The sequence below is a fragment of the Seriola lalandi genome, unplaced genomic scaffold (genome assembly GCF_002814215.2).
Source record: "Seriola lalandi dorsalis isolate HSWRI2012SDOR001 ecotype SW California unplaced genomic scaffold, Sedor1 jcf7180002054279, whole genome shotgun sequence".
NCBI lineage: Eukaryota > Metazoa > Chordata > Actinopteri > Carangiformes > Carangidae > Seriola > Seriola lalandi.
In genome coordinates, this window is record NW_019524832.1 from 254,673 (window position 1) to 276,096 (window position 21,424).

The 21,424-nt window shown below is 40.3% G+C and overlaps 1 protein-coding gene across 3 annotated transcripts; it reads left to right on the forward strand.

Moving 5' to 3' along the window:
* The first annotated feature begins 122 nt into the window (after window positions 1-122).
* Window positions 123-21,345, forward strand: cobll1b (cordon-bleu WH2 repeat protein-like 1b). Of its 3 annotated transcripts, XM_023405576.2 has the most exons (14): window positions 123-466; window positions 696-776; window positions 12,410-12,598; window positions 13,553-13,757; window positions 13,866-14,091; window positions 14,257-14,301; window positions 14,395-14,489; window positions 14,650-14,886; window positions 15,030-15,159; window positions 17,134-17,356; window positions 17,455-17,543; window positions 17,711-19,116; window positions 20,568-20,711; window positions 20,799-21,345. In XM_023405576.2, the coding sequence occupies exons 1-13, from the start codon at window positions 426-428 to the stop codon at window positions 20,673-20,675; spliced, it is 3,075 nt and encodes a 1,024-aa protein (XP_023261344.1). In that variant the 5' UTR covers window positions 123-425; the 3' UTR covers window positions 20,676-20,711; window positions 20,799-21,345. The 3 variants fall into 3 exon arrangements, with proteins under 3 accessions (XP_023261344.1, XP_023261345.1, XP_023261346.1); XM_023405577.2 differs by lacking the exon at window positions 696-776; XM_023405578.2 differs by lacking the exons at window positions 123-466; window positions 696-776 and adding an exon at window positions 6,964-7,120.
* Window positions 21,346-21,424: the final 79 nt, after the last annotated feature.

Below are 21,424 nucleotides of genomic sequence, written 5' to 3' on the forward strand. Positions count from 1 at the left end.
CTTATTCCACTATAAATAGAGTGGGCTTGTGTTGTTTTTGAAGACATGGGTGTATTGGCTCGTTGCTGTGTGTGTTCTTGCCCAGATGAAAACTTGGACAAGATACCGTTTTGCCAAACGCCTCATCGGGATCCTGGAGGGAAGGTAAACTGGATCTGAGAGACGCCCCACTTCTCTCTCCAGCTCAGCGTTGCTGTGCGGGGTGTAGGAGAGAAGTTGGCAGAGTTTTGCTCGGTGTTGGGGGGGTGGGGGGACGGGGACGGTTTAGATATGTTCGAATGTTGAGTTCAAAGACAGGAGGAGTAAACAAACTAGAGAGAAGGTGTTGCGTTAACGGCGCGAAACACGGAATTTTCAGCGGAATTATGGATGATTTATCCAAACAACATCTGTGCATCCAGCCAACGTTCCCTTTTTGAAGACTGATGGAAGTTGACAACGGCTTTGAAAACCAGCTGCATTCATGGTAAGGTGTGATTAGTCAATACTAAAAAAATCTTACACCATGTTTCTGGTGAAAATACGGGAAAAAAACGATTCATATGACTGAACGACCGATGACCTCATGTGGGATTCGCCCATATTTCAGTATTTTCGCGTTTGCATCACTTGGAGGCAGCAGGTCAGACTAAGCCTTTACAACATGTGAACTGCTACTAAAAAATGAACTGTGCTTTTTGTTTGTATTTGACTAGTCCGAGGGATATTGTTAAACCACTGAGCTTAGTCATGGATGATCATGGATCCCAGCCCCATCCACGGAGCTCAGGTCTGAGGTATGTAGCCTAACTGTCATTTGGATTCCCAGCTGTCATCTCTGTGTATATTATTTGTTAGTGAGAGAAAAATCAATAAGACCTAATGGGATCATGTATGTCTACTAGCCCTTCTTTGCTGTTGAATAGTAAACATGATTTAGTTATGGCCCTGGTAGTATTGTTTGGAAAAGAAAATGATAACGATCAAGTATAAGAAATAGAATGAAAGTGTTTATTTTATTGTGCACAAATAAAAAGCCAGAAAAATCAAGTTCCTCTGCCTTTGAGTGGCTGACATCAACAGTTGGAAGCAGGGAACCAGCTGTTTTTCTGACCAAACTGTTAAAGCATGAGCATAAAGCCACCTTTGTAGAATAATGCATCTGCATACCCAACTTTCAACTAACATTCCTTTCACTCAGTACATCTCAGCGAAGTCGCAGTTGTTGCAGACGCCTCAACCTTTGAACTCTCCTCATTTCCTGCTCTCAGAGTTTTACTGAGAAATTGCCTTGACCATATGTAGAGGTCATGGGAAGTATTTTGCAGGCAAAACATTCTACCTCCTGTGTCTCTGCGATGAGCCTGATGAGCCTTTTTCTTGTGGAAATCATGCGTTCACTGCACAGGATGGAAACTGATATTCTATAAAATACTGATTTGTCATGTCCAAAAGTCAGAGAAAATCACAATAAAAATGAGCTGTGAATATATGACATGATGGAATTTCCCATCAGTTTTGGTTCAGGGACTTAGAGATGATGTCAGCTGCCGGTATTCCAGTGGTTGGAATCATTAAAAAAAAAGGGGAGTGAGTTTCCAGAGCTTTTTTTTTCTTCTTCTTCACAGAGTCTCTACTCACTCCTTTGGCATTCAGTGGCGATCTGCTGAGTTTTTGAGATTTAAATTAGAGGTGAGAATTTGAACATGTGATAGTTTCCAATCCAGTATTCCATGCTAACTAAGTTTCCAGTCCTGCCCTGCATACTGTAATTTCCCTTTTGTAAAAATAGCATTCAAGCACATCATATGCACTTTACCAAGAAAAAAAAATCACCCTCTTGGTGTGACTTGTGTTCATATTTCATAAGTATTTTGTAATCTGGGAGCACAGCCACGCTCCTTGGCAATGAGGAGCAGCAGACTATCTAAATCTCTCTGTGGTTTGACTATAATTTGGAAAAGTAAACCACACTCTTCCATAAGCTGCTGGGGTGTGGGCGAGGACACATGTTCTCTGTCTTATTTGTGGCTTCTTATATTTGGAGGCCAATAGACCTGCTGCTTCTCACTTTTTCAAATGCAGTCATATGTGAAGATTTCATATGACCCCCAAAGCTACGCTGCATTAGCTATCCAAATACTGACCCTGCCAGAATCAGTCTGCGCGGGCTGCTCTTTAACTGCTGATGCTGCCTGTGCACTACTTAACACATATAGTATATTATTTAACGTAGTCTTAACAACATTACTGAGCATGGTTTCTTTCTTGCTTTATTTTTTTTTTTTATTGGGGGGGACACACCTTAAACCATGATCTCACATGGCTGGCTTTCCTCAGGGCAGAATGTGGAATTAGTTAAGGTATTGTGAATCCCCACAGCTGTTTCCCGACATGCAGGCAGTCCAAGGGCACAGCTGCTCACATGAGTCTACAGATGAAAATCGTGGCTGGTCAGATTGAGACAGATGAAGGAGATGGGCACGTGGAGTCAAAACACAGTGTGTGAAGTCAAGATAGAAAAATCACAGGGTCTTGATTGGACTGAAGCATGTTACAGTATTTTCTCATAGAAACTATGCTCAGAGACAACAAGACTGTCTTCATTCAGGAAACTATATAATTTGGTCTCCAGCATGCTGCCCTCAGAAAGCCCACACAGATCATCTGTGGTTCAAAAAGCAAGATAAAGGATGTCATTCAAAGATATCCACCCACTAGATGCAATAAAGCAAATGGGAAAATCAGCATTAAGGCCCAGCAATCTCGCCCTCCTAATGAGCTGATGCGTCTTTGAATACTGGGACGTTTGGGTGTTTTCTGCCTCACAGGGCTAAAACAGACAAAATGGCTAAGAACCAGGAGACAGGGAAGAATGGGTTGTCTTTGTCACCACTCTGAAGCCAACGCATTGACCGTAAATACCAGTGAAGATTCTCACTGGACAGTTATGAACACAATGAAACACAGTTTGTCGGCTGTTATGGCAAATTCTTCTTTTTATCTCTTAAGTAGACATTATGATTACGTATTTATATAATAGTGATGTTGTGCACAGCAGCCTATTTGGATAGATTTTGCCTCATGGATCCCGCCCGTACACCGGCTAAATAGAATGGAAGCCTTGGCCCCTCTTTGTTTCTGTCTTCCAGGGCATAACAGTTGGATGCCTCCCACTCTTCTGCCTCCGTAATACGACCTAACATGAATAAGTCCTTTGTGCGCTCTCAATAGGAACTTTTATTTATCTCCAATAACATTCAAACATTTCATGGGACAAAAGAACAAATTGCCTTGATTTGCTTGACCTTTACTATCAGTGTTTGTCTTGTTTAGATGAGATAATGTATGTGTAGAAACGGCCCAGCCAGTCCTGTCTGGCATTGGCAGAGTCTACTATAGGTCTGTTTAACAAGACCTTGATAAGCTGTCTAGCAATTATCCAACCAATGACAAATCATGAAGCCAAGCTTTAACCCTCTGAGGTCGATGGATGTTCCTATTAATATCTTTGTATATCTTAGTACAGTGTAGAAATATGGTTTGAATGTTGTTAGAATCTTTAGACTGTCCACTTTCCATTACATATTCTTGCGAGATCATACGTGACTCATAGCCTCTAAAATTTGGTTAAAGTATAGTGACAGATACGACTCTCTGATATTACAAAATTTCATTTTAGTCATTTATTATCCATTTATCTACTATTTTACTATTTTACTCTAATTGCACTACTTTTTTTGAACCTATAGTCTTTGGTAAACCCATTTGAAGCCCCAAAACAATTAATCCACAACAGTAAAGGTTTGTTTTCACATAATGTTTGAAGAATTTCAAAAACTAGGCTTCAAGTTTTCAGCATTTGGGCCACATCACCTCTTTGCACATTGAGGGGCTTCATTATAGAAAGAGCTGATATTGTTGTGAAAATTGTGATATAAAAAACTTGGGTATTATCTTATATGCAAATACCCTTTTAAAAGGTGAATATAAGAAATAATGTAGAAATCCAGAAAATGCCCTCAGACCTCAGATGGTTAACCAGCATTAGGACAATAAATGGTGGGGGTGAAATGGGAAATTGCACACCTTGAAATGGTTCACTAGATGGCTCTATCTGAGTGTGTATGTTCATACTGTTGTATCCGCCCAGATGTTGGTGCACATGGCTAACGTAGCACTCATTCCTGTGGTGATGAAGTGATATAGCGAACCCTCAAGATCGTAATCTTCTTTCATACAGTCTAGCGGGCTAATGGACCACAGCATGACACAAACAAACAGCAGCCAGCAGTTTCAGTGAGCACATTCACACTGACAGGAAGCATTAGTAAAGTGAGGGAAGCAGAGCAACTTTGTACCAAAGATCCGGTCACTTTGTTTCTAATATTTCCGACGCCTCTATGTCTATGTCCAAGGTGCTGCTTTTTGTTGAAACTGAAGTCTTAGAAGGAAAAGGTGCAAAAGCTCCTCCTCCGACCATGACTTTGAAAGAGCAGGATGGTTATGTTGTTCCTGCCCTGAGATTGCATGTGAGCAGTGGGTGTAACCCTGCTGACATTAAGATAAAATGTGGAATTTTCTTTCTGTGTTCCAGATCTCAAGGTCTCAAGGTTTGTGCAACACTGAATATTCTGTTTACACTATTAGCAGTGAAATAAGACACTGCGTGTGCCTGTTTTAGCACGGAATCGCTGTGTGCATACACACTTTAGAAACCTCAGTTCATGTGATCTGCAAAAGAGGGAGAGCATGCTGGTGTGCTTTTGAAAGATGCCCCACCGTAGACAATGCTGCATTGTTTCAGATGAAAGGACACAGTGTGACAGTTGTAATTATGACTCAAAGGAGGAGGGGCTTATTATTTTAGCTAAATGTTCGTCTCACTTAAAAAAACAAAAAACACATAAATTTAGAGGTTAGAGGGATAATTACCTTATCTTTTCTTATGTTATTCAGACTATAAAGGACTATTACGAGTATCTGGGAAAGAAAGTGTGCGAAACCCAAACCATTTCTTCCAAGTTTATTGAATTCAAAGACCACATTTTTTTTTTTTTTTATCCTTGCAAAACCAGTGTTTGTTTCGGTGCAATGTTTTAAACTAAAAATATTTGAGCTGCTCTGAGATAAGATGAGGGTAATGTACCATAGCAGACCCCAGTTCATGAACTGATATGGGTAGTTGTATGGAGAACTGAGTGATCAGCCCCTGTTATCTTAAATCTCACTACCTAACTGACTGGCAGACATAGTGGCCTGCTAGCTTACTCCGGCTCTGCTCTAGTATTAGGCCCTGTATTACATAGTGCAAGAGTGAGCACCACAGAGATTTGTAACACTAAGTGAAAATGAGGCGGAAAAACAGATATTACATACTGGAAGGAGAAGCTAATAATATCACTAGATCGGTCCTAGATAATGGTGTTAAGGACGCACAGGGAGTTTGCGTTTAACCAGGCCTGTGCTGGAAAAAGCTGTGGGAAAAAGTTTTTGTTTTGCCTGCAATAATAAACAATACACATAGGAAGTGGGAAGTTCTCATAGGGTCCCTCTGCTCTTTTTCTCCCTCATCTCTTTCCATCCCACACTGCTTATGATAGTGCTAATGGTCTTTCCAGACCCGCTTTAAAAAGAGTTTACTCTGAGTGACCTCTCACCAAATTACCAGCTGTGGCTCTGGCCCTGTGTTTTGTCTTTCCTCAGGGGACCCCCCCCCCCCCCTTTTTTTTTTCAGTCTAACTCCTTAACTCCACCCCTGCACCCTGCCTGCTTCTACACCCTAACATCTCACTAACATAACTTCCTTATCATCTGATGGTGTTTGTAGAATGGGACGCACTTTCTTGAGTGAAAGTGTAGGGCTGCTGATAAAAGACTGGCAGTCTGCACTTATTTAATAACGGAAGGTCAGATTCATTGCTTCCGTACCAGACGGTGTACAGTTTCCTACACCAAGCCAAAGCTATACAGAAAACAATATTCATAATTAGTTATAGGGTTCAGAACAATAAGTATGAAACTTTATTGCTTTAATCTAATAGACCAAACGAAAGGAAATGGGGATAAAAGAGTTTATTCAGTGGAAGAATCTAAAGTTTGTATCCATACCTACAACCATCAATGTATATATATTTATATAGCTAAAAATAAGTCATTCATATGTACAGTACATGTTCCTCAGCTCATCAGGAAATGATAGAGTTGCCCATTTTAGACTGAATGCTCTTTTGATTTTCATCTGTTGATTAAAGTAACAATGAAAACAGAAAAAAAATCCAGAGGCAGCACTTCCTTGTCTGGATCTGTTAAGTGCAAGGTGCTGACAGCCTCTTTTCACAGCTTTAATTAATAATAGTACCTCACTGGTTTCATGAGTATCTGTGTTGACTTTCGAATATTGTTTTAGTCGTAGCTTTATAGTTTTATTTTTCAAAGTTGGACAAACTACTTACTATAAGGAAATTATGTATTTTTTTTGTTTTTTTTTAACGCCTTGGTTTGCCAGCATCACTATCATTGTCGTTACGCTCAACCGACAAGTCCTCTAACATGATTTTGGAGTGAGTCATTTCTGTAAAAGTAAGGTGTGGTTTTTAAGTTGGCAATGTTTTTCATAATGAAAAGCAAACACAGGAGAACTACTTGATTAAATTAGGGAGTGGGGAGGAATCCAAGGCTGTAATGGAGATAAAAGTCACTCCAACTCTGATAATCACATCAGCACAAGCATGAGTAGAATTAAAGCTAATTCCTGATGAAAACACATCATGATAATTCAGCATATTTACTGTAGTCTTTATTCCAGTTGCCATTGTGAGCCCGCGGTGTGTTTGCGGTGTGTTGCAGCGCTCTGTTGCTCCACTGTAGCCCCACCCACAGGTTCATGTCTGCACAGGGAGGCAAAAAGCTGCTTACCTTTCTGCTCATGACCGCGGGGGGAGTGCTACCGACGCACACTGTGCTCTGGGGCCCGACAGGACTTGGGTAGAGGAGACAGATTTCTGATGTCACATCTTGGGCGTGGCATTAAGGTGGGCCCTTTCAAGCTATACTGATAGAGTTTAGTCTGTCTGACTACTCATGGGACATACACAGCAGAATGGAAATTATTTGAGCGGAGACGACCGTAGACAAAGAGGTAAGAGCGTGGAATGAAATGTTGGCAGAGTGAGAGGAAAAGCAGGTCTGTCACACCTGCTCTCCAAATTTGTGGTTCTCATTGTTATGGCTATAGTATTATCTTTACAGCACAGCAGTGCTGTCACTGACTTCCTCTGAAAGTGCCGGACAGGACCTTGAATTATGTTTGTGTTACTATGTTTTTAGTTTTTTTTTTCATTCAGACTGTTAACCGTCTATGTGTTTTGACTTGAGGAGGAGGGTGTGTTGGACCTGCTGCTCTCTGGCATGTTTGAGCCTGTACACATGACTGTACAGCTAAGCTAGTAAACTACTGTTTGTAGAGCTCTGGCAGTGTTGTGGTCACTGGAGCATTGAATTGTTACTCTTGTGTCTTAAAATAATTAGGGTGTTGTCTAAAAGTGTAACTGAGCAGAAGGACTCTTTTTTTTTTTTTTTTTTGAAAGCTTGTTTATTTCTTTACACAAACACAGTATGTACATGAATCCCCCAGGGGCCCTCCTGCTACTCAGCAGCTGCTAGCATACCACAGTAGGCATTTCTGCTAATCCTCGACCTTCTCGGAGTCTCAAAGGAAAGTTACGTTTCTACCAGTGCTTTGGTTTGGTTTCTTCTCTGGGCTGCTCCCGCTCGATCATTGTTGCATTAGATCCAGGAATTGCCTGAGGAGAATTTCATTGATTGGTCGGAGGAAACATGTAGAAGTGAGTGAAATGTTTCTGGTAAAAGTTGTGCCAGCTGGAACAAACTGTAATGGAATGTAGGGAATTTTGATATTCTTTTGTTCAGCTGGTTGACTCATGCTGATATTACATTTTTTTTCTTCTTTTTTAATTTTTGATGACTTATAGCAAAGGACAGGTATTTCCACCATTCTTCAGACTCTTTCTCTCCCCTGTCCTGTCTCTGTCATTCTTTATTTCTTTTTATACATAAGCACCGAAGTATTTGAAGCATTTTTACACAAGAAGTAGCATCTGGGTATTTTGCCGGCCTTTTTCTTTTTTCTTTTATCATTTTGAGGTTTGTCAGAAGTGATATAGCTAAAGCTTAACCAGGCATATTTCATCTTTTGAAGACTCTCAGCCTTTTCTCACCTGTCTCAAGTTATGTAGCAGCAGACATCTGTTTAAACTGTTGCACGTATTCAGATCACAAGTCAGTGGATGGCTGCTGTGACACCAATCATAGCAAACCATCATAGCGTGCAGTATTTAGTTATCACAGTGCCTGTTTGTTTGCGCTACTGGAGTTCACAAGATTGTTGTATGATGAAAAATCAACAACAAGTGGCACAATGACAACAGGCCTGTTATTTCCTGGTCGGCTGTGATCAGGTCTGTCAGGCATGTCCTCTGGTATTGAATGGGCTTGTTTGTGAGTGTCAGACCTCCCAGGGAAACCCAGTGAATGAAGCATCAGCACAGTCAAGCTTCAACACGTCTCCCCTCATTCAGCAACACATCCTGGGCTTCTGAAAAAACACGGGCCTGGACGGCAAAAACAAACCAGCCTGTGTGTCCGTGTCTGTCACCTGCTCGAGGTGTCTTGATAAAATCACTGATGACACAGCTGTATAAACTGGACTGACCCTGACCTTGGGGTATGGGTATTATTTTTCCATGTTAATTTATTCATTGTTTATGTTTGGGCCGTTCAAAGTGGAATATCACATGATGTTTTTTTGTTTTTTTTCTCCACTGTAAATCACATAATAACTGTATCAATTAAATAAATCTATTTACAAGGCCTAGTTGTAGAGCATTTGTAAAATGTGTGGAAAAAGAAATAGTTTAGACACAGTGCTAAAGGATTATAAACCTGTTGCCAAATAAACAGCCAGAGCCATGAAATTGGGACTTTGTACCCAGTAGAGACCACAGGGTAAATGTCTGTTTTACTCTGTCTGTTGAAACGTGCGGGGAATTTGTGGCATTCATGGCCATGATTCAGATCCATGAGTCGGATCTGTATATTGTTATTTATCACTCTCCCTCCTTTACTTTTCTACATCCTTCTAAACTATTTCAACATATCAACGTTATTCCTAAGACATAAACGTGTAAAGCGCCGCTGCTCGTCCCTAGAGGTGGCAGTGTCACAATTACAGTAGTACAGTTATATCCCATAATACTTTATGATATTGTTGGATAAAATTAACAACATACTATCAGTTTAGTTGTTTTTCGGGCCACCATGGGGATAAAAATTAAACGTAGGGAGTCAGGATGGAACTACCACCCTGCTTTGCATCCCTGTGTTACAGCTATGTAGACTGTATGTAAATCAGCCTGTTTGATCATGTAGTTCCATGTGAAGTGGAAATTTTGTTGTGTGGCAATATCAGTATATTTCATCAAATAGGGAGAATGAATATAAAAAGCAAATATTGAAATAATGCCATTCAGATTAAACATAAACACAATTAGAGATCACAAGATTACATACAGAGGAAAAACACAAACAGCAATCTTTGAATATAAGTTTGCAAAGATGGACAGTGGCCAATGTTCATGCCAACACTGCAAGTATAGAGAAAATGTATTCACAGTATCAGTCTGAATACAAATTATGGGTGAGACTAAAGTAAAGTTCACTTATGACCATAATGGACAGAGATCCTCTTGGGAGCATGAGCCTGTTTAGTAAGTTTTAGATTTTGGAAAAAAAAAAGTAATGTCAATCATCAACAAACTGCATTGATTTGTCAAGCTAACGTCCAAACCGTTAGTGATCAAAATGTTTTCTTAAATTTTTTTTTTTAATCTAATCATTGTAACAGTTTATATCTCATCTCATAACTCACCACCAGCTCCAAAATGTCAACAAAACTGTGGGAGTAAATCTTTGATTGATAATCCTTTTTTCAAAAGAATAGGTAGCTAAATAAAATTAAAAAAACACAATATGTGCCAGAACGTGCAATCCAGCACCTCACTGGAACAGGTTTTGTTCGGGTTATTCAGTGGAAATGATGACGGGCAGATAGAGGTATTTACTCATAGTTTCAGTCATCCAGATCAGCCATACGTTGCAGTTTGAAACTGGTGTTTACAAAGAAGTTAGGAAGGACGCAAACTAATGAATTACGTATTACTGCTTACTGCTTGTTTTTTGTTCTTTTGCCGCCTCAGCTCCGCTTGCAATATCTCAAATTATTGAGTATCTTCCGCTGCACAGCCTGTAGTCTGGCTGACCTCTGATCAGTTAAAAAAGCACTCATGGCTTAGACACGTGCATGGATTTCGGAGACTGTCAAGCAATTCCTTGAGGACCAGCAGACAACAATGCATGAAAACAAATCTCTCTGACATTTATAGATATGGCTGACGCTGTCAGGAATATCTCTGTAATTGATCGTCACTTGTTCCCTCCTTCTTACATTGTGGCATATTTCATTTTATCAGAGAAGTAATAAGTCTCACTGGAGAATTTGACTAAATTTGAGTCTTAGCAGTAGCTACCTTAGCAATAACATGCTATAGCTTACTGAGTCTGTGGGTTCAGCTGGTGTCCTGAACTCTCACTTCTCTCAAACTCTTAACTCCAAGTTAGAACATGTTTGTGTGAGTTCTCATTGTTCTCTTTTGATTTTTCAAAGCACACTCTGCTCCAGAAGGATTTATAAATATGGTATGTAGCAACAAGTCCACATGACAAGTAAATGAGTAATATCTAAACTGGCAAACTTCCCCTTCAAGACCAGAAACAGTCACTGTTAAAGTTGTATCAGAACATTTCTAGGAGAGTGTAACAGTTGTATTGGTAGTACAGTATATATCCAAGCTCTAACAGGTTAATTATTAGCATAATGGTTCCAGTTTACACAACCGTGTTAAAATGACATTTTTCAGACTGATCGAGGCAGAGTGGCTACTCTTTGAAAATACCATTTCAACAACCATAACTGAGACAACAATGTAAACTGTACACTGTAGCTAGTGGGGTTGTGCTCATGCAATTTAACATTTGATAACATGTATGATATACAGTATTGCAAATACTCTGTTCATGATTAACATATCTACAGGCTATGGTAAACACAGTTACGTGTGTTTGTGTCTGTGTGTGTTTTCATACATGTGATAGTCATAGTGTTTAAGGACAACCCCCCATAGCAAGACTAATAATCCTCTGCTAGACGTGCCTCGCTGGAGCCTGAGACCTCACATTGCTCAGATTCCTCTGTTTGAATCAGCAGTGCCCCCACGTGAGACTTCACAGGCTATAATTCAGGGCACTGGGACTGCAATTATTTATTTATTTTATCAATGTTAATGCTGACTAAATGAAGTGACACTTCATTGTGTCTTAAGCAATGGATACCTTGGCTGACTGGTATTGCAGTGCAATAGTGTGACCTTTGCTGAGTTGATGTGATCTTTTGTTTACTTTTTTTTTTTTTTTTTTTTTTCTCATCTTAACATCTGCAGCTTTTCAAGTGTGTGTTAACACAAAACAAAACAGGTTACAGCTAATCTCTAAACATTATAATGATTGTTTACAGACAGCGGTCCCGATTCTCAGGGAGATTTATGAGAACGGTTTACTGTGTATTACTGTTTACCAGGTGGCCAGCTGATAGAAAAGCTTGGGACCAATGAAATCATTGGAACAGTACATGAAAATGATTGGCTTGGGATTTTTTTTTTTTTTGTTGTTGTTGTGGAATACCTGGTTAGTCCGTAACTCTCACATGACAGCTACTGCTCTCTCCCACACTTTATTGACACAGTTTACAGGAATGTCGAGCCTACACAAACACTCAGAAGTGTACTTCAAAACTGAAATGCGTTTGTCATAGTTTCACTGGGGAAAAAAAACAACCTAGCTGTACCAAGTGATGTTCAGTGATGCATGGGATGTTGAATATAACTGCACTTCACTGTAAAACCATTTTTACCACAACTTACACTATAAAACACAGCGCGTGCAGTTACTGAAGTATCTGTCTTGCATCTTATTATCCGTCTCTCTCACATGTCTGTCCATTCACAGCCATTTCTTCAGGCTCAATGAGTAAATCTGTCCACTCGGTTGTCTTGTGACTTGTTTGCAAAGTGGACTTGAGCTCTTTCATGTAATAGCTTCACTGCTTTCTAAAACCTGAGGAAAAAAAAAAGGATTCCTTTCATGCTGTCTGCTGCACTTTGATTTTCAATCAGGTTATTGTCTGAGATAGCAGAAACCACTTTAATGACGTTTTTTCTTTTTTGAAAATTAACACACATGCACATGAGTGGAAAACCATGCCCAGTCATCAAAGTGTTCATTTGTTCAAATACAGGGTGTCGACCAAAAGCAAGGCACCATCTCCGCCAGGACTAAAGAAGCTGGATTCTCCAGGTTTCTCTCAGTGGTACCCAGGAAACCCTCATTTAACCATGGACCAGAAAGAGAACCTTATTGATACAGACCTCTCTCTGGTTGTGGTTTTGCCTGGTGGAGTAGAAAAGATGACCACGGTCCATGGCAGGTACAGTCAGATCACTGAATCTAAATCATTATCTCACAGTCATGATTTGTGCAGTTTAAATGAATACACTTGAATATTTTATACATGATGCTTATGTGTGCAAATTAAGGGAAAACACTGTTTGTTCAAACTGAGCCTTTGAATAAATACATTTAAACACCACATCATTAGAATGACGTCATCACATAAAGTGCAGCTCCAGGCAGATTGAGTCAGATAGGTGGAGCCTGCATTTGTGGTTTCAGTTAATATGTGTAAAGTGAATTGCATTTCTTTTATTCTGTTCTCCCATCAAGAGACATGAGTGAGATTAATTATTAATATTTATTTATTATCAACTTTTCATGCTCTAATTGGACACTGCATTGCAATAAAGACACATACAAATCATTCTTCTCAACACTTACTCTTGAAAGTGCTCTTAAGAACAAGGTCTGTGTGTCCTTCTGTGAATCAACTCACTCTTGGACTTTCCATCAACAGAGTTTACTTAAGATATCATTATCTCTCTCACAATGCACACAGTTTACAAACATTCTTTCATAGGTGTCTTTGGCAACATGGTCTCTTAAGAAATGACTGAGACCGAGCCAGTATGAAAGGATTAAGCACTGGATTCTTTACCGTCTGTTCTCCCTCTAAACCTGCTCTAAGTGCCTGCACAACAGAGTTAAAGCTTTATTTTGACGATTAAGTTTAAGGCATTACATTTCAACTGTATTATCAGTGTCAGGAAAATTTCTTGCAGCTACTGTTGGTGTTGTAACTTACTGTTACTTTGCTTTGTATTGTTTCCACACATTCTGCACAGTTTCTTTACATTTGTAAAGACTAACCCAATTTTTAATGAGCCATCAAAAGTGATTTCAAAATCGTTTTATTTTGCATTGTGCAACTGGCCCTTAACCAAATTTCACTGTACCTCTTCCCTGTTTTTTCCTCCATGTCTTTCAGCAAACCCCTTATGGATCTATTAGTGACGCTTTGTGCGACGTATCACCTGAACCCATCGAGCCACACCTTAGAGCTGGTCACCGCCAACAGGAACAACATCAAACTCAAGCCCAATGCTCTCATAGGAACTTTAGATGCGGAGAAGATTATACTTAAACCTAAAGGGGAAGATAAAAATAAGAAGGCAAGTCCTCAAATGCCTGAGGTACGTTAAACACATTGGACGCTATGCTGCCACTTACAGTAAACACCACGTTTTGCTCTTTTTTTGTTGAGTTAACCAGGTAAAAGTGGCACATTTTATATTCTCCAGGCAACTGTTCGGATGGTGATAAACTACAGAAAGACCCAGAAAACGATACTACGAGTCAATCCCAGAGTTCCCTTGGCTGAACTCTTACCAGCAATATGTGAGAAATGTGAATTTGACACGGAGACTACAGTTTTATTGAAAGATGTCCAATCACTGACCCCTTTGGACTTGTCCAATTGTCTTAATGATTATGCAATAAGGGAGGTTTATGCAAGAGACACAAAAGGTAAGTCCTAATGTATTAAAAGATCATATTGTGACATAGGAGTTTGTGGTTTAACATACTGACCATCCAGTTTGTCATACTGTACCTCATTAGCTCACTTGTTGTGTGTTATTGTTGTATTTACCATTTGTTCTGCACTGAATCTCATGCCCGTTGGCTCTGCAGGACAATCTGCTTCTCCTGTTTGTCCAGCCTCGCCAAGTCATGCAGGTACTTCTGTTTGTAAACTGTATGATTGATATCAACAGGCTTATCTTATATCTGACTAATGATATCTTACAATGTTTTTTGTTCTTCTCCCAGGGACAGTCACGCCTGGCAAAGATAAAAATCAGAAGGAGAAAGAAAACAAAGGCCTCTTCAGCAAGTTTAGAAAAAGCAAGAAAAACTCTGAGCAGGTAATGCAATATATTTTTTTTTTTGATGCACTGATTATGCAAAGATCCGGCTGTATTAGCAAGAAACTTTAAACATTCAGAGGGAGGTTTGTTTACTTTGGTTGGCCATTGGTTAACTTGCACTCTTATCATGTTCTGATTGGTTGTTTGCTCTTTAAAGGCATCGACGGCCAGTGCCCCAGCTTCTCCAGTGCTCGTGAGCAAGCCTCGACCACTCAGCATGGCCTTACCTAGCACAAATGTGTCTCCGCTCAGCTCTCCCACCATCCCCACCGATGTGCCAAAGAAGAGACGTGCACCCCAGCCCCCAATCCTTGTGTCTCAGAGCTGCTCCTCGGACCTCAGCGCTCGCAGGAGACTCAACTCTGAACCTGGCGCCCAGCTGGACAGTGACCAGGTGAGTGGACTGGATCTTGAGAAGGAAGCCCTGACATCTCAGCACAGCTCTGAACACCTGGCTATAATGGTAGAATGAAAGTCGTAAGATTTCTATGTTTAGGTCCCCCTGATAATGTAACCTCATTACGTCTTGGTACGCAGATGGCTGGTTTAAGTCGTGGGTCCTCAGCAGAGTCTTCACTGAAAAGAACCAAGCGCAAGGCTCCCCCACCCCCCACATCCCCTAGTGCTGTTGTCCAAGAAACGGTTCCTCTGGATGAAAACTTGCAAGGTTTGTCTTTGTTTTATAGTTGTGTCTGTTTATTAGTGTTTCGTGAAAGACTCGCTCAGTTGGTTTCTGGGGTAATTTTCTAGTAAACATTTAAATTCTTGAAACTTCTGCGTGGAATATAAAATATTGCTTGATGTGTGATGTTTGGCCATGTGTACTTTGGCCTCAAAGACAAAGACAGGTCTTTTTCAAACTTTGCAGCCTGATTCTACAACTTGTTATTTGATTTGACTCTTGTGCCTCCTAGTGGTCGCTATTGAGCTGTGCTTCATTTTAAGCACTTAATGTAGTCCTGTAAGGAGACATGATCATGGGAACTTGGAGCAATTATTAATCTAAATATGATTTATGTTTAACGCTGTAGGCTCTGCTTCATCTGTGAGTGTACGCTGCACTGGTTCTGCCAGCATGTTCTCTGTGCTGCCCTTGTCAGTCATTTAGTTTTCAACACCTAGGCTTTGCCTGTTTTTCTGGTCACTGATTACTCTCCACCTTTTTTTCATCTACCTGTGTTGACTTACTTCAGACTACTACTACTTCTACTTTTTGGTATTTAGTCTCTCCTTTTGTTCAACACAAACACCCTCTTTATCTAATTAGAAATCAAATCTTGTTTATTCAGATATCTGTGAAATGTCTAAAAATCCAAAGCACAATCTAACGTATGTTTAACATACAGTTTCTGAGAAGCTGGTTAATGCTACATTCCAAATTACTGTTGGATATAATGAACTTTCCTGTGATTGTGTAGACACATCGGACCCTCACTGTATTGTATTGTATTGTCCTGTGAGGGAAACTCTACCCATCCTGTGTGCATGGCAATTTAAGAAAAAAAAACATGAAAAATTCCCAATTATTTTTAACTAAGGTTCATCAACAACATAGCCAGTCGAAAAAAATAATAATAATAATAATAAAAAAATCATATTTTCTCACTTTCTGTGGATGGTATCAAGCCATGCAACTAGTTGTGGTTTTATTTCCTCTGATCCACCCTGAAGCCACCCTGACACAATGAAATTAGCACCTTTTTTTATATATTAATAAAAAATACAACAGCACAGATCCACATTTTTACCAGGACAAGGTGTCTGGGGGAAGTTGTCCTTTGCCAGTGGCCTTGAGCATCATTTACTAAATTTAATTCACTCCATCAAGTGTATACTGATTAGACATTACAAGAACCGGTGTTCTGTATATCCCAAAAACATCCTTTTTTTTGTATAACTCTAACCCCTCACACCTCTATGTCTGTCGTTTTCTTGTATTCTTTACATGTTTGTAGATATTCTGTGTTGTTTCATCAGAAGATCTCTCAACTCCTTTGTTAACCAGCGGCATATCTCCCCGACCTCATTAACAGAAAGTGTAGTCATATAGAGATTTTATGACTCTTGGTTTGTGTATACACCACCGCTTCCGTCCTCCCATTGATTTTTTTTTTTAAACACTTAGTTCACAGAGAAAGATCACTTCCTCTGCTTTTTCCCTAAGAATGCAGTGTGGCTCAGTAGATACAGAGATCAGAGGCTGAGAACAGTGAGTTTTGTTTAAGTAGCCTTGAAATTCCTTTTGCTCTCTGCTCCTCTGTGATGCATTTCCTTGAAGTGCTAAATTAAGAACCAGACGAGGGAATGAGATGCAAAAGATTATTACAGGGAATTTGTTCATCAGAGGAACAAGGGTGAACGCTTAAACCCATGAGATAAATATGTGGCACGCTTAGTTTGTCATGCTTAAGGTGGGAAAGTAACATAACTAAAACGAAACATATACCATGACTTAAAACAGTTGAAGGACTTTTGAATCTTTGATCACGTTAGCAGTTGTTTATAGATTATATATAATATATGCCCTTGCCAAAAGAGATCAATTTGATGTGGGATACCCCAGTGATCATTTAGCAACACTTCACTTGTGTAAATGTGAATTATGTTTTTACTGATTTTCCTTCATGATGATGTTTTACAGGGGGTTCAGCTGCTAACACACTGGAGGAGATTATGGAGCAGGAGGAGACAACTCTTTCTGTAATGTCTGCAACTGCTAGTGATACCCAGGGAGAGGACAGCAGCCTCAACATGTCAGCTGATGTTTCATTGCATTCCCCGTCCCCAGACACAGAGATACTGAGCACAACGTCAGTGGAGGGCAGTGGGGAAGATCAGTCTCGTGATCTGTCCTCAGATGGCAAGTACGAACTCTAGTAAGACTCCTCAAGGCTGAGCCGTGTTTTTCAGCAGCATTAGCAATACTTTTAATTCTTTATGTTTGCATGATTTTTTTTCACAGTCAACTGCAGAGCACAGGGAATGATTCTGCAACTCTCAGTGATGTGAGGACAGTTGCTGGCACAGACTCATCTGAACAGGCAGATACAAGTGGGTTTGCTCTTGGATTGAAGTGTTATTTACATTCTCTTTCTGCAGACATGTTGCAAAGATGCCTACGAGTATGTGTCATAAATTTCCCCTTAATATGCTAGGTCAATGTCTTTTTGCTTCTCAGAGAATGTCTAACATGAAAAATGTTTTTCTTTCATGTATAGATGGTGGTCCGTGTCAAGTTGAAAATGTAAGCCAACAGCCAATCTGTGAAGTTGAAGATTGCAGCACTGCACCCAGCAGCCTCCCTCAGCCGGTAACGCAGGGTGCAGAAGCACAGGCCTCTGTTCAGGCAAACACTGAAACCCTCTGGGAGCAGACTGACAGGTTGGTGAGCCCAGTGGCCATCAGCACATCACGCCCCATTGGAGAGGATGCTCAAGTGCAAACAGATTTCACACCACTTCCTGTGCCTCCTCAACAACAACAACACATGGGCAAGTTTCCCTCCGCAGCTAATGTGCCTGCCCTTGAGTCAGGGGAGAAGAAGGATACGGCCACTTTGACGGACGTGCTGGACCCACCTGACCTCGAAAAAGATGCCTTATCCCACACCTCAGAGACCTCAACACCAAGTGCCCCTGCCACAACTAAGACTATTTATGCCACAGACTCTGAGCCAAAGCCCAAGCCTTCCAACGAGCTGACAAGGGACTACATCCCCAAGGTGGGGATGACAACGTATACTATTGTGCCTCAGAAATCTCTGGAGAAACTGAGATATTTTGAAGTCGCTTTGACACTGGAGGCGCCTCCTGCAGCTCCAGAAGAGGGACTTGACATCGGTTCTCTTCAGTTAGAGGAGAGCACAGCAGCGAGGGGACAGACAGAAGTTTCAGAGGAAAAAAGAGAGCTGCACTCTTCTGTACCCAGGGAAGACTTACTGACTAGCACTGCTACTACCCAAGACACTGTTAACGGAAGTATACCTGAATCTCCTCATTCCTCATCACCGACAAGTTTACTTAAAGCAGATGACATGATCTCACCCTCTGCTAATGGGGCATCTCAAGCAAGTTCACCAGCAGAGGTCAAGGAGACGAAGATTCCACCCGCAACTAAACCTAAGCCTGGTTCTTTCCGCTTGGCACAGCACAAAAAATCACCTGGGTATTACGTAACTTCAGCAGCAGAGAAAAGTCTTAGTGCCAGTCCTGGCTCTGGCCAGAGGGAGGCTCAGGGAAGTGCAGAGAGAGCAATGTTACCACCCCCGCCTCCTCCACCTCCTGTGCAGTGTCAGGAGGAGACAACAGGGGCCGCTAACGTCCAGCTGAGCCCCAAAGGGGATGACAAGGATGTAGCCATCATGCGAATGACCAGGCAAAGCAGTTTGCCGTGTAAAGAGCAAAGTGTGGGGTTAAGCTTGGAAAAATTAAGAAGCTTTGCAGCCCCTAGGCCCTATTCTCCCGCAACCCCGTCCCGCTTTGCCCAGGCAGTGTCCTCTGCTGTGAAAAGGAGCCAGTCCTTATCCCATGGTCCAAAGTCACCCAGCTCGCCTGTTTCACCGACGTTTTCTCCCATTACAAGACGCCCACCAATAGCAGAGTCAAAAGGATCGTCTAAGCTCAAGGTGAGTTCTGAAAGCAGGCTCACGTTTGAATATCTAGATGAAGATGAAAGCAGCAAATGTCTATTTTCTACTCACACAACCTCTGTTGCTGGTCATAGCTTTTTTTAATACTTTAACTCACACACTGATATATTAATGCTTGAGTAGAAGAGCACTCTGCACTGCTGATTAAAGCACTTTTTTGGTTAAAAGAGTTACACAGGACAAGAGTGTGACTTATCTCACCACCACTTCAGTTTGTTTTAACCTCAAACCACTTTTGCAGCTGCTCTGCTGCTTCTTTTTGGTGCTGTCTCAGCCATTTACGCTGTGACCACTGGTGATTATTGACTGTCATGAACATTATATAAATAGCAAAATACTTTGTAATAGTTCCTGCGACCCACTGACTTGAATCATCCCAGGGTTAAATATAAACTCCCGTCTGTGTCCCCCAGCCGTTTGAGGGTAATAGCGTTGGGCTTTCAATTTTTATTTGAATTTTTATCCTCTTTAGTTTATTTGAAGTTAAGGATCAAGAAGGTTATGGTGCATCAATTTGTTTAATAATAATAAAAAAGAATAATAAAAGAGAAACAGAGGGTTGGCATTTGAAACAAAGAGGAGATGAGGAGCACAGTCCACTGGCAATGAATAACTGAACAACAATTCAGCCACCATTTTTCATTATTTCTATTTGCTATCTGAGCTTTAGGGATGGCCAGAAGAATTTGAAGTTGTGACTGTAGACTACATTATATATATATATATATATATATTATCCAAAATTCTATATACAAAACAATATAGAATTAGATTTTTTTTAGAAGAAAACTATTAAATAGGCTTCCATGATTTTGTGGGTTAAGATGAAGGATTTATCAGATACCCTGATTAGATATTATTAATTAATTGATATTTGACATTGTTGATGTTCAAAGTAGATTCTGTATCCAGAGTACCTGGACTGAGTGTTGAGCTACAGTCCTTCATTGTTGAACTCTCTGTGCATTAGTATTTGACATTTGTTCTCTAAAGACATGAATACCAAATAGTGCATGCCTTGCAGATCAAAAATCTACAACCAATCTAAAAAATATCTTGGATATAAAGTTATCACTGTGAAAAAACACAACATTCTCAAGTGCAAAGCTGACAATGTGGGTTGTCCAAGAATTTTTCATAATGTGTGCAGGTCAGGAAATAGTTCACATAGTCCAAACAAATGGGGAGAAATGCTGAGCCATGATATAATGCAAAGTCCCTTTAGCTGTGTGTTTGGGTCACATCTTGACCTGTAGACATTCTGCATCTATCTTTGTTGGGCCCGATACAGTTTTTTATTGGCTCTTGAAATAGGTGTAAAAAAGAAAAAGAGAGTGCAGCCATGTTTTCTTTTTGTGTCTTTGTTTTCTGGCACGGTAAGCCTTCAGTGACTACATTCATTGTGTCTCTTTTTTTTAACATCACAGGATGGTGAGAACAGAGAGGTGGAGAGTGACAAAGGCTCCATTCTGCAGGGAGTTGAGGGTGAACCACCAACTTTTAGTGCTCAAATGGAAGGAGAGAGCAGTCCATAGCAGTGTCTTCATTCTTCTGACAATCTATCATCTACTGTAAGCAAAATCCCATGCATTTCCGTATGATATTATATAAATCTCTGCCCAACATGCATGAAATATTGTGTTTTCTTTTTCTTCCAGGAGGAGCTTATCCTGTATACTTTGAGTTCTCCAGAACCCTTCAACCCACGGCACAGAAGCAGCAACTGTCTTATGTTTTACCTCTTTTGGTAGTCTCCAACAGTGTACATAAAATGATGTATGTTGATAATTAATAATTGCTGTATTTTGGTTTATGTGTCACATGTCATTAAGTAATATTCCTGACTGACCTGCATATTTGAATGCTTCGCTTTTACTTTTGTGTGACGATTATCTTGCATTTAATGCGTTACTGTTGTGAGTGAACAAGAACATTAAATGATAACAATTCTATAAATTATTCCACTGATTTCCAGAGTTGTAATATTATTGGGTTTATTCAGAAAATGTATCTAAATAATACTGGATGTTTAGGACAGGGCAGGTCTGACCTATGGTACTTAAATGCTCCTTAGATTATGCATCAAATCTATATTTAAGTATTACAGAGTTTTGATTAAGCTTTATGCAGAAATACACTGATGTGTACAGCACACCTGTTGTTCTTGTCAAACTGAGTTGTTATGAATAAAGCGTTTATCATTTCTGTTGTCTTTATTATTGTCATTGCCCTCAGTCGGTGCACACACTGACACACACACACACACACACACACACACACACAC